At 46.5% G+C, this 15,056-nt stretch overlaps 1 protein-coding gene across 1 annotated transcript in view; it reads right to left on the bottom strand.

Annotated features, from left to right (window-relative positions):
- Positions 1-2,546: 2,546 nt before the first annotated feature.
- IGDCC3 (immunoglobulin superfamily DCC subclass member 3) overlaps positions 2,547-15,056 on the bottom strand; it is a 112,637-nt gene continuing 100,127 nt past the window's right edge. Inside the window, exons 9-14 of the mRNA XM_081171117.1 lie at positions 12,416-12,580; positions 9,287-9,475; positions 7,648-7,752; positions 5,627-5,765; positions 4,397-4,607; positions 2,547-3,394 (exon numbers count right to left, since the gene is read on the bottom strand). Coding sequence (XP_081027243.1) covers positions 3,203-3,394; positions 4,397-4,607; positions 5,627-5,765; positions 7,648-7,752; positions 9,287-9,475; positions 12,416-12,580 — 1,001 coding nt within the window. The 3' untranslated portion in view covers positions 2,547-3,202. The remainder of the gene's footprint in view (positions 3,395-4,396; positions 4,608-5,626; positions 5,766-7,647; positions 7,753-9,286; positions 9,476-12,415; positions 12,581-15,056) is intronic.

A 15,056-nucleotide genomic window follows, 5' to 3' on the forward strand; every position in this document is an offset into this window, starting at 1 on the left:
AGACCTTAAATACCCATTGTTACCGTTAGCTGGTTTCCTCCCCCTCATCACCACACGGCCCTCTTTGATTTCTTCTTCTTCTCTTTCAAACAAATCATTATTATTTTCAAAAGAACCTTTTTTTCGATTCTTCTTTTCATCGCCATATATAAAAATAGCTATTGGAATTATTTTTAAAAAATGAAACGAAACATGAAAATGGAAGTGGCTTCTCTGGAGGATAAGGAGGCAGTCCACAGGGTTCCTGCACACATCGTTTGCTCCTTCCATGGAAGAGAGATGCAGGGAGCTCCCACAGCCCAAAGGAGCCCCACAGGCATTTCAGAGTCCTTCCGCCCATCTCAATGGACTTAGGGGAGGGGGAGATCTTTCCCCTTCCTTTCTCCTCCTGACAACGGTCACATCAGAGGGGCTCCTCATCCTTTCTTCCATAACCTTATGGCTGCTTCGACTACTTGTACTGAGGTAGGTCACCAGCCTAGAGAGAAAACACGCTACATTCTAAGGCTTCAGATATGAGGTCTATAACCAGCTGTGCCACCACCGGTGACCTAAAGAGCAACCGCCAGATTCGGAGAAGACATCTCCACAAGGAGAGAAGCTGGCTGCTGAGAAGCTCAGCCAGCAGCATCAAGTGCTTTGAGGCTTGGCAGAAGATGTCCACCTTTTAGCAAACAGGTCTGGTTCACATGGACACACACTTTTGACAGCATGTGTGCTAAAACTGGAACGAAGAACAAGCCTGCTGCATCAGGCCAACGACCCATCTAGTCCAGCATCCTGTTCTTACAGTGACCAAGCAGATTGGAACCACCTCAATTCTGTCCCCCACCCTCCCAAAAAAATTGACACACACACGCACCTGTGCGGCATTCCACATTTTGGGTGAGAAATGCTCAGTGCTAAAGCTTTGCATGTATATAGTCTCCTGCTCAAATTCTAGCATCTGCAGTTAAAAATATCTCAAACCGGAGGGCTCCTCTCTGCCTGCAATCTCCAGGAGATGCTGCCAGACAGGACAGAGTGGGCTTGGCTTGATGGCTTACAGAAGGGAGAAACTACAGCTCATCCCAAGCATGTATGGGGAGGGCCATAGCTCAGTGGCAGAGCACTTGCTTTGCATGCAGAAGGTCCCAGGTTCAATCCCAGGCCTTTCCAGGTAGGGTTGGAAAACACCTGTGTCAAACCCCAGAGAACTGCTGCCAGTCAGTGTTGACCAAGCTGAGCAAGACGGACCAATGGTCTGACTTGGTATAAGGTAGCTCCTTCTATTCCTATATTTTACAGGCCCTTTGTTTAGTTGCAGAGCCCTTATTACGCATGCAGGAAGCCCCACGTCCAGCCCCACGTCCAATCTCCCACCATGAAGGATCTCTGGTACCAGGAGAAAGACTCTTCTCCACCTGAGTCCCTGAGGAGTTGCTCCAAGACAAAGGAAAAGGGTCATGGCTCAGTGGTGGAGCATCTGCTTTGCATGCAGAAGGTTCCAGGTTTAATCCCTGGCATCCCCCGGTAGGTCTGGGAGTGACCTCTGTCTGGACTGACCACTGCCAGTCAGTTGAGAAATACTGGGCTAGATGGATCACTGGCCGTACTCTGCATAAGGCAAGAACTGGACATTGAGAATGTGGATTCCACTGAACAGCCTTATGTAGAAAGTGATAGGACTGTCCTCTCTGTGATGAAATCATTTGCACATGCAATCATCACGGGATGTTTTCAATCCTCACTTGATGTTCTGGTCATCAAGTATGCACAGATGTGGTGAACCAGCTCTGAGTGATAAAACTGGAAAGAGAGCAGCTCTTCAGTAGTAACCTGTGACCAGTAGTTAAGTAGTCGCTTATGGGCAAAAGTTTCATCTTTAGGTGACCGGTGGCCCTGCCTTTTTTTTGCTACAACGCTAACAATCTTTAAAGTTCCTTTTAAAAAAACAACAACCAAACAAACATGATATAAAAACAACTCTTGACACAGTAAACCTCTACACAAGTTAACTAGCAACTTGCCTAAAAGTCAAGTTTATAACACTAAGGGGGGGGGGATGTCATCGACAACCACTACTGGGGACGAATCCATGCCTGCTCATCGTCATTCCTCTTTTGGAGTCTCGGGGCCGAGCGAAGGAAGAGAGGCGAAGGAGGGCGAGGTGGTCTGACGACACAACAACATGGTTCTTCTACAAAAAAGCTTCTTGAGGTAGAACATTGCTTTCAAGGTTTTGGAAGTGCTTTACATTGGAACGATGGTGACAATAAAGGAATACTTTAAAATAAAAAATAATAAAAAGGTAACCAACAACCAACATGGTAGACATGGAGTATGAACTTCTGAGGTAGTACCACAGCTTGTACTGACCAAGTGCTACTCTACTCTGTTCTGAAAACAAAAGGAAGACACAAGATACTTTGCTTCTTCCCAAAAGACATTCAATTCCGGTTGAGGTAGGTTCTGGATTTACTCGAGATGTTAGTCCAAGTATTTTCATTTTCTTTCTTTTTTTTTCAGTAGACCTTCTTGTAGGCCTGGGTTTTTTTATTTTCTCCTTTTTCTTTTTCTTTTTGACACACTCGCTTTGCCTTTAAAATAGTTCGTCGGCAACAAAACATCCTGAGAATTAGAGACAGAGAGACTTGAAACACATCCGACAAAAAATGTCGTCAAATGCACCGAGAAGTTTGGCCAACCAACTTAGCACCTGAACGTTCCCCCCCTCCTCTCTCCCGGAGCTAGGTTAGAGAGGAGGGCCCCATTCCAATCTGTTTTCTCAACACATTTCACAATGGCAGATCTGTGGGAGAAGAGTCATCCTAAAGCTGCCAACGAGGGACTGAACGTTGGTGAACCAAGACAATAAGAGGTTCCCATCTCGGTGTCTTATGGAGTTGGCCAAGGAAGGCGCCTTGAGAAGCCACAAACGCAGTAGCTGTAGAGCGAACAGCTGGAAAGGAATGTACTAGGAGGCCTGAGACAAGTCAGGAAGAAAAAACTTCATGGAGCTTCCGCAAGGCTGCCTACCGATATAGAGATATATATATATTTATATATATATGTAATAAAAAAATTAAGAAACATATCGCAGAAATCTTAAAATTGACCTGAGATTGATGAGTCGGTTTAAAGACATCGCCAGGGATAGGGTTGGGGGGGGGGGAGTTGGTGGCTGGCGAGGTCCCATTAAGAGTCTTCAAAGTCTTGGCAATTATCCTTCATTGGTTGGAGCTTGGTTCAAAGCTGGCTCATCTTGGCTGGCGTTGAGGAGGGGCCTGCCGGGGGCCCCCGAGTGCGGGGGCTGGAAGAGGGTGTCGCTCTCCTCTTCGATGATGCTGAAGTCATCCGGCGGAAGCATGGATGTCTGGGTTTCGTCATGTGAGGTAGGAGGAATATGGTCCAGCTGGGGAAGGAGAGTGAAAAAATGGCTATTTGAATGCCCAAGAAGAAGACTGACTGTCCTCTTAAAATTTAATAATAATAATAATAATAATAATAATAATAATAATAATAATAATAATAATAGCAGGAGTTGCCTATCCCAGAACAAATGGAAATCATCAAGGGGCATGGCTTTGTGATAGAATACAGCGGTACCTCAGGTTAAGTACTTAATTCGTTCCAGAGGTCTGTTCTTAACCTGAAACTGTTCTTAACCTGAGGTACCACTTTAGCTAATGGGGCCTCCTGCTGCTGCCGCGCCGCCGGAGCACAATTTCTGTTCTTATCCTGAAGCAAAGTTCTTAACCTGTGGTACTATTTCTGGGTTAGCGGAGTCTGTAACCTGAAGCGTATGTAACCCGAGGTACCACTGTACATGTTTTACATGCGGAAGGTCTCAGGTTTAATCCCCAGCATCTCCTGGTAGGACTGGGAGAGTCACTTGGCTGGAAGTCTGGAAAGCTGCTGCCAGTCAGTGTAGGCAATACTGAGCTGGACTGTAGCTTGCTATGAAACTAACGGAGATTATGAACGGCTGTGGCTCAGTGGTAGGGCACCTGTTCTGCATGCAGAAGGCCCCACATTCCATCCCTGGCCTCTACAGGAAGTGCCCCCGACTAAAATCCCAGAGTGTCACATGCCAGTGATGGGCGGGGCCAGAGGTAAAAGTGGGCGGAGCACAGAGTGCCAATTTTACCTTGGTACAGCAGCCTAGCTTTTCTACACATGCTCACACGCCTCCCTCTATCCTCCAGGCAAAAAAGAGGTCAAGGACACATCTCAGCCAGACCAAGACATTCAAGGAGGGTGCAAAGCAGGGCTGGCGGGGTGTGGAGCCTGGAGAGGGTTCCAAGGGCCAGGCTAAAAGGTGTGCAGGGCCGCATTTCCTCCCTAGCCCCGAGGTTCACCACTGCTGTCTGAAAGTGTGGCAAACAAACAAAAGCCCCCAGTGTCCCTTCCTTACCACAATCTCCTTGTTGTGTTGATCAGGCGGGGGAGGCGAGGCTGGAAAGAGCCTTTCCAGTTCATTCAAATCCAGCTGCTTCCCGTTTGCATCTGGGTTGTCCCTGTCCCTCTGAGCAGATCCGTTCGAGGTCAGGCCTGCAGCATTCCTCTGGCTTCTTGGGACCTGTGGGGTTGACAGCTGCTCCTGGACATCTTTGCACACCAGCAGCCTGTGGAAATAAGCGAAAGACGAAGAACAATAAAGCCCTCTCTAGCAATGCACCATCATATGAACAGGACGTCACCACACTAGACGTCCACGAGAAAGGTAGAGAGTCTGTTTCACATGCAACAACTCCCAGCATCAATTCATTGTGCCTTCAGGTAGAGTCTTTGGGGTTTCAGGCAAAAGAATTTCCCAGCCCTGCTTGGAAAGCCCAGGGAGATCATAAACAAGTAAGAGATGTCCTCTAGCCCTGAGCTACAGACTTTCCAAATCTGAGTTTCGTCCTCTCCCTACACACAACATGGTTCTAGCAGAGTGCTATGGACTTCATATGAATGGGATGCTTATAGATGTAGACTTTGTTTAGATAAATATATTGACATTTGGAAGGTGTCTATACAGAATATAGGAGGTTATTAATAACCATTTATGTATTAGAACAATAATATTACTCTAAATAATAATGTATGGAAATGTAACTGATTGTAGTTACTGTATCATATTATATCTTTCTTACTGTATTTTTTGCACTTTTCTTCTCCCTCTTTTTTCTTTTCTATAACTGAAATTCTTTTCATAAAATATTAGTAATAACAAAAAAGTGATGATGGGTGTTGCAGACCTATGTTTTATCTCTCTGCCTCCACCCCGACCTCAGGTTCCGAGTTCTCCTTCCAAACTCCCTCACTGCAAAGCTTAGTGGGGCAACCCAAACATGCAAACCGCCCCAGGTGGTTTATAGTATGTGGGGACCTGGGAATTTCATTAGAAACATTGTGAGACTCCCAAGGCAGTATATTCTATGCCTTAGGCATCCATCTCCCATCAAGTGCCCTGCAGATGTTTTGGACCACAACTCCCATCATCCCTGACCACCAGACATGCTGGCTAGGGCTGATGGGAGTTGTAGTCCAACAATCTCTAGACTGGAGGAGGTTGGCCTAAAGAATGCTTGTCCTGCTGCTCTGGAATATGAAAGCAGTCCACCCACTCCAAACGCAATGAGTGGAGAGAGAGCCATACCTTCCCCGGTACCCAAACATGAGGAAGAGGACACAGAAGATGATGCAGGTGACTCCAATGTGGATCCCAATGATTATCCCAGTGGCCGACGTCTTATTGGTTTGCCCGTCCTTCATGCAGTTGCACGGTGGGTTCAGCCCTGGGATGAAAAGGAAAGGTGTAAGTGGGAGGCAGGGCTCCATTAGGCATGGAAAGGTGTCAGTACAGGACTGTCTAGGCTGGCCAGTGGTGGCCCTCTGGGTTTCAGAGAGAGAGAGAGAGAGAGAGAGAGAGAGAGAGAGAGAGAGAGAGAGAGAGAGAGAGTCTCTCCCAGTCATTGAAGATTGAATCAGGGACCTCCTGCATGCAAAGGAGATGCTCTACCACTGAGTTAAAGCCCTTCCCCCTAAAAATAAATTAAGATGCTAATCCTTACAGTTCTATTAAAAAACAACAACCCTGAATTAAATAGGAAGCTGCATTATACTGAGTCTAGCCAGAGATCCATCAAGCTCAGTAGTGTCCACATTGACCAGCAAGAGCTCTCCAGAGATTCAGGCTGGAGTCTTTCCCAGGCTGGAGTCTTGGGGATGGAACCAGGGACCTTCTGCATGCAATACAGGTGCTCTACCAGTGAGCTATGGCCCCCTTCATTCTATGCAAGCTGCCAAATGCTGGACCTCATCTTTTGCAACAGCCATCCTGCAGAGTGAGGACCTCTGAGCAAGAGGGCGGTGGGATCTGGAATTCCGGTGGGTTGGGCCTCTTGCAGTGAGCTGGTCAGGGAAAGGCTTTGAACCCAGGAGCAGGACAAAAACATAGGATGGAGAAATGAGTTAAGGCAGTTCACACAGGGGCGGAGGGGGGTGGGGAGCAAGTAGCAGGCTTGGCAAGAAACATGCAAGGTGTGGGAAGGGGAAAGGAACAGTCAGGGACACAGAGAGGAGCAAAACTGGTGAGTAGGGAGGTGATTAACTGCCCAGGAGAAGTTTAAACATGGCCAGGAAAAGTCAGGCTCCTATCAGTGGGCAGGAGGTGAAGCACAGCAAAAGGCTAGGCCTCAGCCATTTGGGCCCTTTGTTTTTTTCACAACAGAAAGTGGCTCAGAGGAGAACGCTCCAGCCAAGCTCCCTGGCAACCAATGGGTCGGCTGATGGGAGCTGTAGTCCACAACATCTGGAGGGCACCAGGTTGGCAATAGCTGCAGCACTCTGGTGAAAAGGTATCACTCCACGGGGTAGGAGAGAGGAGGAAGGAAGGATAGCCTGCTGTTATAGAGCCTTCTCCTCCACCTAGTGATTTGCAAATTCCGCATTCTCTTTCCTGCCGCTGTCAGTAAGGTATAGATGAAAGGGAAACCGGCTCTCACTTTCAACTCCAGCAAGGTCCCCCTCCCACTTCGTTGTAATGGCATGACTAATGGTGTCGTTAAACCAATTCCAGACCAGAAAGAAAGAAAGAAAGAAAGAAAGAAAGAAAGAAAGAAAGAAAGAAAGAAAGAAAGAAAGAAAGCTTTGTCAAGGATCCGCTGCAATTTCCAGCTGAGATTAACATTTACTGTGAAAAGAAAAAAGAAAAACAGCAAACAGGAACCTGATCACAAGGGGACGTTGTCCCTAGAAGGATAAGTAAGATGGTTCTCAAACATAAACCGCTTTTAGAAGATGTGTCCCAAAACAAAAGCAGCACTTGAATTCAGCCACAGAGTTTTACCTAAAGCAAGATTTAGAGGGGAATTTGGATGCTCCTGTTCGGGTAAAACATCTAAACATCTATTATTTATTTATTTTATCATTACTAATTAAACCTATTAGCATTTTCTTCTTCTTCAAACGTAACTCAAAGTGGCTCGCAAACTTCAAGCTTGATAACTTGCATCAGAGCAGCAACGTGGGGAAACTTTCAACATACTGATCTCCCTCTCTGTGTCTCTTTCTGTAAAACAACTTTCTTTTGCCATCAACACCCCTCAGCCAGAGCCTCCCCAACTGTCTTCAAAGACCATCTCCCTCAAGGCTGCGCAGGGCCGCTTGCCCACTCACCTGTTCTTTCGACAGTCTCTCGAAGGGACACAAAGCGAACAGTGGCATTCCCATCACCATGCTGGTTGTAGGCGAGGAGCTTGACTTCGTAGACTACTGATGGGTCTGGGAGGAAAAGGAAAGAAGAGATGTTGACCTGTACCTAAATGTGGTTAGACCTGCTGTGCTCGCTTGCTGTGCACCAGCTAGACTGGTGACTGGGAGCGGCCGCCGAGACATTGGTTCCCAGTATATTTCTGAGCACAATTCAAAGTGTTGGTGCTGACCTTTAAAGCCCTAAACTGCCTCGGCCCAGTATACCTGAAGGAGCGTCTCCACCCCCATCATTCAGCCCAGACACAGAGATCCAGCTCCGAGGGCCTTCTGGCGGTTCCCTCACTGTGAGAAGTGAAGCTACAGGGAACCAGGCAGAGGGTCTTCTCGGTAGTGGTACCTACCCTGTGGAACGCCCTCCCATCAGATGTCAAGAAAATAAACAAGTATCTGACGTTTAGAAGACATCTGAAGGCAGCCCTGTTTAGGGAAGTTTTTTATGACTGATGTTCTAATGTATTTTTAATCTCTTGTTGGAAGCCACCCAGAGTGGCTGGGGAAACTCAGCCAGATGGGCGGGGTATACGTAATAAATTATTATTACATTAAAAGCAGGTTGGGGGAGACTTTTTACAGCCAGAGGGCCACCTTCCCACTTTGGCAGCATTCCACGGGCCACATGCCAGCAATAGGCTGGTCCAGAGGCAAAAGTGGACAGGGCACCAGATGTAAATGTTACCTTTGGTACAGGAGGCTGGTTTCTACAAACGCTCGTAAGCACCCCCTCAAGCTTCCGTCCAGTGAAGCAGGAGCTCAAAAATGCTCAAGAAGGATGTGAAGCAGGGCTGGTGCAGAATGGGGAGAGGGATGTGGTCTGGGGAGAGTCCCAAAGGCTAGATAGAGAGGCTGGGAGGACCACCTGTGAGCATCTAAGATGCTCCCAGGTGAGAGCTGGGAGGGTACAACCTTTTCCGTACGGGACAAAACTTAAGATACATCTGTGAGACAGGACTTTGCATTCTTTTATCCTTTCCCTTCTCTTTCTTTCCTTCTTTGGTTTATTATTTTTTGTTTAGATTAGTTTTTTTATTGTATTATGAAAAGTCTTAATAAAATTTTATTACTGGCGGTGCAAAAAGAAAGAGTCCTCTCTAAGGAAGGCAAGTCAGATGTTGGAGCCCTGAATGGTGGTGAGGAACAGGGAACTGGAGAACGCAATACTGACAGGAGTAGAGAAGGAAGAGGTGGGTTTGACAACTCCAGTGGGCCTTCGTTTAATCTATTAATTAAATTTATATTCTATCCTTCCCTCCTTCCCTAATGAACCCTGAGGCGCAGGGTTCTAACATTTTCTCAGCAGCGCTAGGGACTAGTTGCTTGACCCCTTGTGTCTTTTATGTTATCACACTCCCTCTGTATTTTATGAGAATCTGTATTCTGTTACGTATTCTTGATTACGTATTTAACTGTTTTGACGTTTGCTTTGCACAGCTATTATGCTACATATTGACATTTTCGTTCTATGTTACATACCACCTTGTAGCCTTTTGACAAAGGGCGGTACATAAATTTAACGAATAATTGTAATAATGGAAATGACGCTCACCGAGCTGAGTAATGTTGCAGGATGTGATGTTGCTGGCCAAGAACATGGGCCCAGTAAAGTGGGGAAGGTGGACTTTGCGGTAGTAGAGCTTGAACCCTTCGTGCTGGCCCAGTTTGATGGAGGGCTCCCACATGGCCTGGATGGTGGTGCTGTTGAGGACTTTGATGAAGAGTGAAGGCATGGCTGGCACTGGAACAAAGCCACAGAAAGAGATATGGTTGGTTTTGCCCTTTGACTCCCTTTTTTACCCCTTTGGTTCCCTTCCCTTGGATTCCTTACAAGCCGGACGAGCCATTCTCAAAGCCCCTCGTGCTTTGGTTTTAAAAAAGATGAAGGCTGAGGCTGATGGGAGTTGTACTTCAAAAATCTGGAGGGTACCAGTTTGAAGAAGGCTACATAAATCAACCACTGGCCTTGTGATGTTTCTTACCGTAGTCAGCCATGGTTTATTCTGAACCAGTGACCCTCAAATGTGGGGTAAAGGTAAAGGTAAAGGTAAAGGGACCCCTGACCATTAGGTCCAGTCGTGACTGACTCTGGGGTTGCAGTGCCCATCTCGCTTTACTAGCTGAGGGAGCCGGCGTACAGATTCCGGGTCATGTGGCCAGCATGACTAAGCCACTTCTGGTGAACCAGAGCAGCGCACGGAAACGCCGTTTACCTTCCCGCCACAGCGGTACCTATTTATCTACTTGCACTTTGACGTGCTTTTGAACTGCTAGGTTGGCAGGAGCAGGGACTGAGCAACGGGAGCTCATCCTGTCACGGGGATTTGAACCGCCAACCTTCTGATCGGCAAGTCCTAGGCTCTGTGGTTTAACCCACAGCGCCACCAGCGTCCCTTCAAATGTGGGGAGCGGCTGTCAAAACGGTGTTCTGGACACACTATGGAGCTCAAAGGGGTTTTCTAAACACAGGGGCAGATCCAGCAAGGAGACTGACTTGTAAATTAAACGCGGACAGAGGGGCTGAGCTAATGATTAACAGCACCTGCTCATCCATGACGGGAGATGGAGCTTAAGGTCTAAACTTTTGTTCCATGGAAGCAAAGTTGTTGTTTTTCAAAACACACCCCCACACACTTTAGAGCTTTGTGTGGTGGGATGATGTCGAGCATTGAAGAGGTATGTGTAATTTATGAGCGTGCGACAAGACCTGCAGCCCTTAACTCACAGGAAAGGCAGTGCCCTGACTTCTCAAAGCTCCAGAAAAACATGAACTTTATGAGGCAGAAAGCTACTGCCTTGAACTGCAAGGTTTTAGGTCAAAGTTTTTAAAGGTTTTAAGCCTTGTCAATCTCTCCGCTTGAAAAAGGAGGAGGCCAGGTTAATGGGTTGTTCTATCCTAGAATGGTGAGCGAAGGGATCTGGAAAGATCTGGGTGCCAACCATCTCAGGGGTTTTGTGGGTACCTTTGCTCAAGTCATCCACAGCTGGCAGGGCTTCTGTGCAACCCTTGCATTACAAAGAAGGTCAAGCTCTGTTGGCTTTTATGCCATTATAGGAATTTTTAGTACTTTGGTTTTACGAGGTCTTGTTGTACTGCAGGTTTATTGTTGTGTTTGTGTATGTTTGGATCATATATTGTAAGCCGAGGGCTCCTTTGGGGGCTGTGTGGCATGACTGAAATGCCAAAATAATTGAAAAAGGAAATAACAAAAATGTCACAAGCTGCTGCTACAGTGGCTTAACAATGTAGCAGCTATTTTGCATCCTACTGGCATCCGTGACCTATGATGGAAAGACCCAGGCAGACTTCCTGCAGAAATCCTAGCCATTTTGGTTGCATGTATGTCTCTCCTTGTATGCTCATGCAACTTGGTTCACTTGCTCAAGCCATTTGGGGCTCTCTGCTCTGCTCCTTGTTGACACATGGGTTGCTAACTCCTGCCTTCTGAGTTCACTAGTGAATCTGCATGCTTTGTAATTCCATGTAGCCTCAGAACCTGGCATCAGATACAGCAGCCACCAATCTGTGATCCCCTGCTGTCATTTAAAAGCAGACAACAACCAGCAAACAAATTTCTAGTTGTTAAGGTTGCAAAGGAAGAAACTTGTGCTGGTGGTAATAAAGGAGACAATAATTTCTGAAGTTCCAAGTAAGAGAAGGGTTGTAGTTCAGTAGCACAGTGTCTGCTTTGCACCCTGTTTCAGCATCCTGGAGTTTCAGTACCCTGGAGAGCACCTCACCCTTCCACATGTCCAGCAGTTGAGTGCAGCCCTTTTCACGAAGGTCCTAGGTAGCACACAGCGGGTACCAGATTGCCCCTGCAGGCTCTGGCTATGCCACTGAACCTCCTGTGTGTACAGTGCAACATCCATAAAGACTGAACATACAGCTGCGCTTCACAGGAGCAACTTACCAGCTGTGCAGATATTGGGAGCAGGAGCTGTGAGGAGTTTGATGGGCAGGCGAGAAATGTACTGTAATTATCTAAATAAAAAAATTCCTTCCAGTAGCACCTTAAAGACCAACTAAGTCATTATCTAGTTATTTATGATTTACTGCACTGCATTTATATCACGCCTTTTTCTTGTTCTCCAAGGTGGCATACATGGTTCTCCCCCTCCTCATTTAATCCCCACAACAACCCTGTGAAATAGGTTGGACTGAGACACACAAAGTGGGGATAGGAGTCTTGGATTCCCAGATCCTTGTCCAACACACTAACCACGACATTGCACCGGCTCTCTATAATATAATAGATTGTATCTTGCTATTAATAAAAAAAACTTGGGCCACTTAAAACAAAAATTAGCGGATTATTTTTGAAAAGGGATATGAATAATAAACACATCAGAAATTGACATGAATTTGGGGTGTGAAATTGATATGCAATGGAAATAAATTGAACCATGGGACATGAAAAGGCTTTATACCCAATCAGACCATTGACCCATCTTGCTAAATGCTGTCTGCTCTGACTTGCAGGAGATCCCTGAGAGCTCAAGCAAGGGGATTTCCTGGTCTTGCTCATAAGAGGCTTTTATCGAGAGGTGTCTTGATCGGACCTGGGACCTTCCAAATGCAAACTGGGTCCTCTGCCACTGATCTGAGTTCCCTTCTACAGCCTAGCAGGATGATGAGCTTGAACTTCCATTTCTCTTCGGCCCTTTTATTCATCCTTACCTTCTCCTAGCGTGCTCACCACCACGACGTCAGAGGCCTTGCTTGCTCCCCGAGAGGTATAAGCCTTTATATAGAAGCTGTAGCTCATGGAGGGCTCCAAGTCAGTCACAAGCTGCTGGAATGTATTTTTGCTGACGGCTTCCTGGTACTCCATCTCCACAGGGTCTGAAATGCAAGGGGAAGGTGTAAGAACGTAAGCGGAGCCTGCAGGATCAGGCCAAGCAGGGTCTAGATCAGCATCCTGTTCTCACAGTGACCAACCAGATGCCTCTGGGAAGCCAGGATGCAAGACTTTTGTATACACTTATATTTTATTGAAGAATTTCAGTGGACAAAGAAAGTGAAGGAAATGAAAATGAAAATGTGCTTGGAACTGAAATACAATATGATATATAAGTAATGTTATTATTACAAAGCGTATACAATCATTAACACGCCTCTATAATTTTTATAAATGCATTCCAAATACCATGATATTTATCCATGCACAATCAGCTTCTTCTTCTTCTTTTAATTTTTTTATTTTATTTTGACAAAGTAATACATAAACATAAATAAATAAGAATAAAAATGTGCACCCCACCACTGAGACCGTTCCATTGTAACTACCCAACCTCCCAAAATTTCAGCACCTCTTGCGATGGTTTGACCCCTTTCCGTTTTAACAGTACATATTCTACAAACACCCTCCATATCTCCTCAGAATCACTTCTCCTGAATATTCCCTGTCTTACCTTAATGGCACATGTTAATTTATCATTAATAGCTGTATCCCACAACTCTTTATACCGTTCTTCCATTTTATAGTCTGCTTGCCCCTTCCACTTCCTACCTAGCTATAATAATTCGTGCAGCTGTCAATAAAGCACGGTCAGCTTCTAAAAGCAATCTGTTCCTAGGTTGCAAGACTCTTATTCTATCCACTGATCAAAGCAAGCATGATTTCTATTTCAGATATTGGGAAAGCAAGACTTGTGATTCCCAGCGACTTTCCTTCAGGGCAGACTGCCTTTTTGACATCTCTGAAATCCATCTGGATTTCCTCCTGCCGTCCAGCCGTCCAGATCCTGAGCATAAGAGCACCCTCCTCTCCATCTGGTACTGTTCGCAGCTCTCAAAAATCTAGCTACAGAGAGTGAGGCAATGTTCCAGTTGTAGTTTGCCAGCCCCAGGATGTGGCACAATGGCAGAGGTGTGCCTGATGCCACTCTGTTCACCGTCAGGAGCTTGGCTCTGCTCCCTTGCTTCCTGCGTCACCAAACAAGGCATCCTGGCGGTTCCAAGCCACAGACCTAGTCTCTTCCCAGGAGACAAGCGATCCAGGAAGGTCGCCTGGTGCCAGGGTGAAACTCAAGATCTGGGAAGCTAGTCGTGGAGGGAAAGTCCCCATCTGAGCTCTCAGAATGCTGGACTGTTGTCTTCTGCTTGGAGGGAGTCACTGTGTCATAGGCTGTGGGGTGCTGGACCTCGCCACTAGATGTCAGAGCATGTCTACACTACAATCATGGGTATTTATTTATTTACTGTATTTCCTTTCTCGCTCTCTCGCCCCACTTCCCACCCTTAGCAATGTCAGCTTACACATGATGCCAGCATGATAAAAATAAGATAGGCACAGGAGAGCCAGTGTTCAGTGGTTAGAGTGTCAGAGTAGGACCTGGGAGATCGGGGTTCGAATCCTCACTCAGCCATGAAGCTCACTGGGTGACCCTGGGTCAATCAGTCACTTGCAAACCCACCCTACTTTACGGGTTATTGTGAGGAGGAGGAGGAAGAGGAGGATATAAATGTAATAAATAAAACAATGAACACATGCCCCTGAAATGTAAATGGGTGACCTTAAACCAGTCACCCAACTCCCAGGCCTAACCTATTTCATAGTGTTGCTGTGAGGATTTAATGGGTCTCCTCTGAGGAGCACTGGCACTGGCAACCCAGTATGATTACATTGATTACTTGTTTATTATAATTATTGCATTTACATCCCACCTTTTTCTCCAAGGAGCTCGCGGTGGCATTCATGGTTCTCCCCTTCCTCATCCAATCCCCACAACAACCCTGTGAGGTAGGTTAGGCTGAGAGGCAGCGACTGGCCCAAGGTCACGCAGTGAGCTTAATGGACAAGAGGAGATTTGAACCCTGCTCTCCCAGGTCACAGTCCTACACTCTAACGATTACGTCACATTTTTAACACTATTGCTACAACTGTGAGCTGCATTGAACTCAATATTGTTGTTGGAAAAGAGACATGCAAATATTAAACAAAACAAAACCACAGCCCTGCATCCTGCCCCGTGAGAATTTCACCGACATTTTACCTGCCCTTTGACAATTTTTGAAGGCAGGTTCCAAGGAGGAGCAATTCCAAAGAGCATCTCTTTGCCTATTGTTCCATCCTGGAGGTCCCGACAGTTGGGGGGAAGGTGTGGCCTACAAGAGAGCAGTAACTCCAGAGGCTGAGCCTCACACTTTCCACCAATCAGGATGGCCCTCATAGGCCCCCAAATTACGCAGCTGCCCAGTGCCACAGAGACAACCTTTACCCTAAAGACTGAAAGAACAAGCCTTGTGGCCACTTCTGAGCTCAATGCCATCACTCCTGCCTACAATTCCTCATTGGAGGTGATCACCAGCGTCCTTC

The sequence above is a fragment of the Podarcis bocagei genome, assembly GCF_964188305.1.
Source record: "Podarcis bocagei genome assembly, chromosome: 14".
NCBI lineage: Eukaryota > Metazoa > Chordata > Lepidosauria > Squamata > Lacertidae > Podarcis > Podarcis bocagei.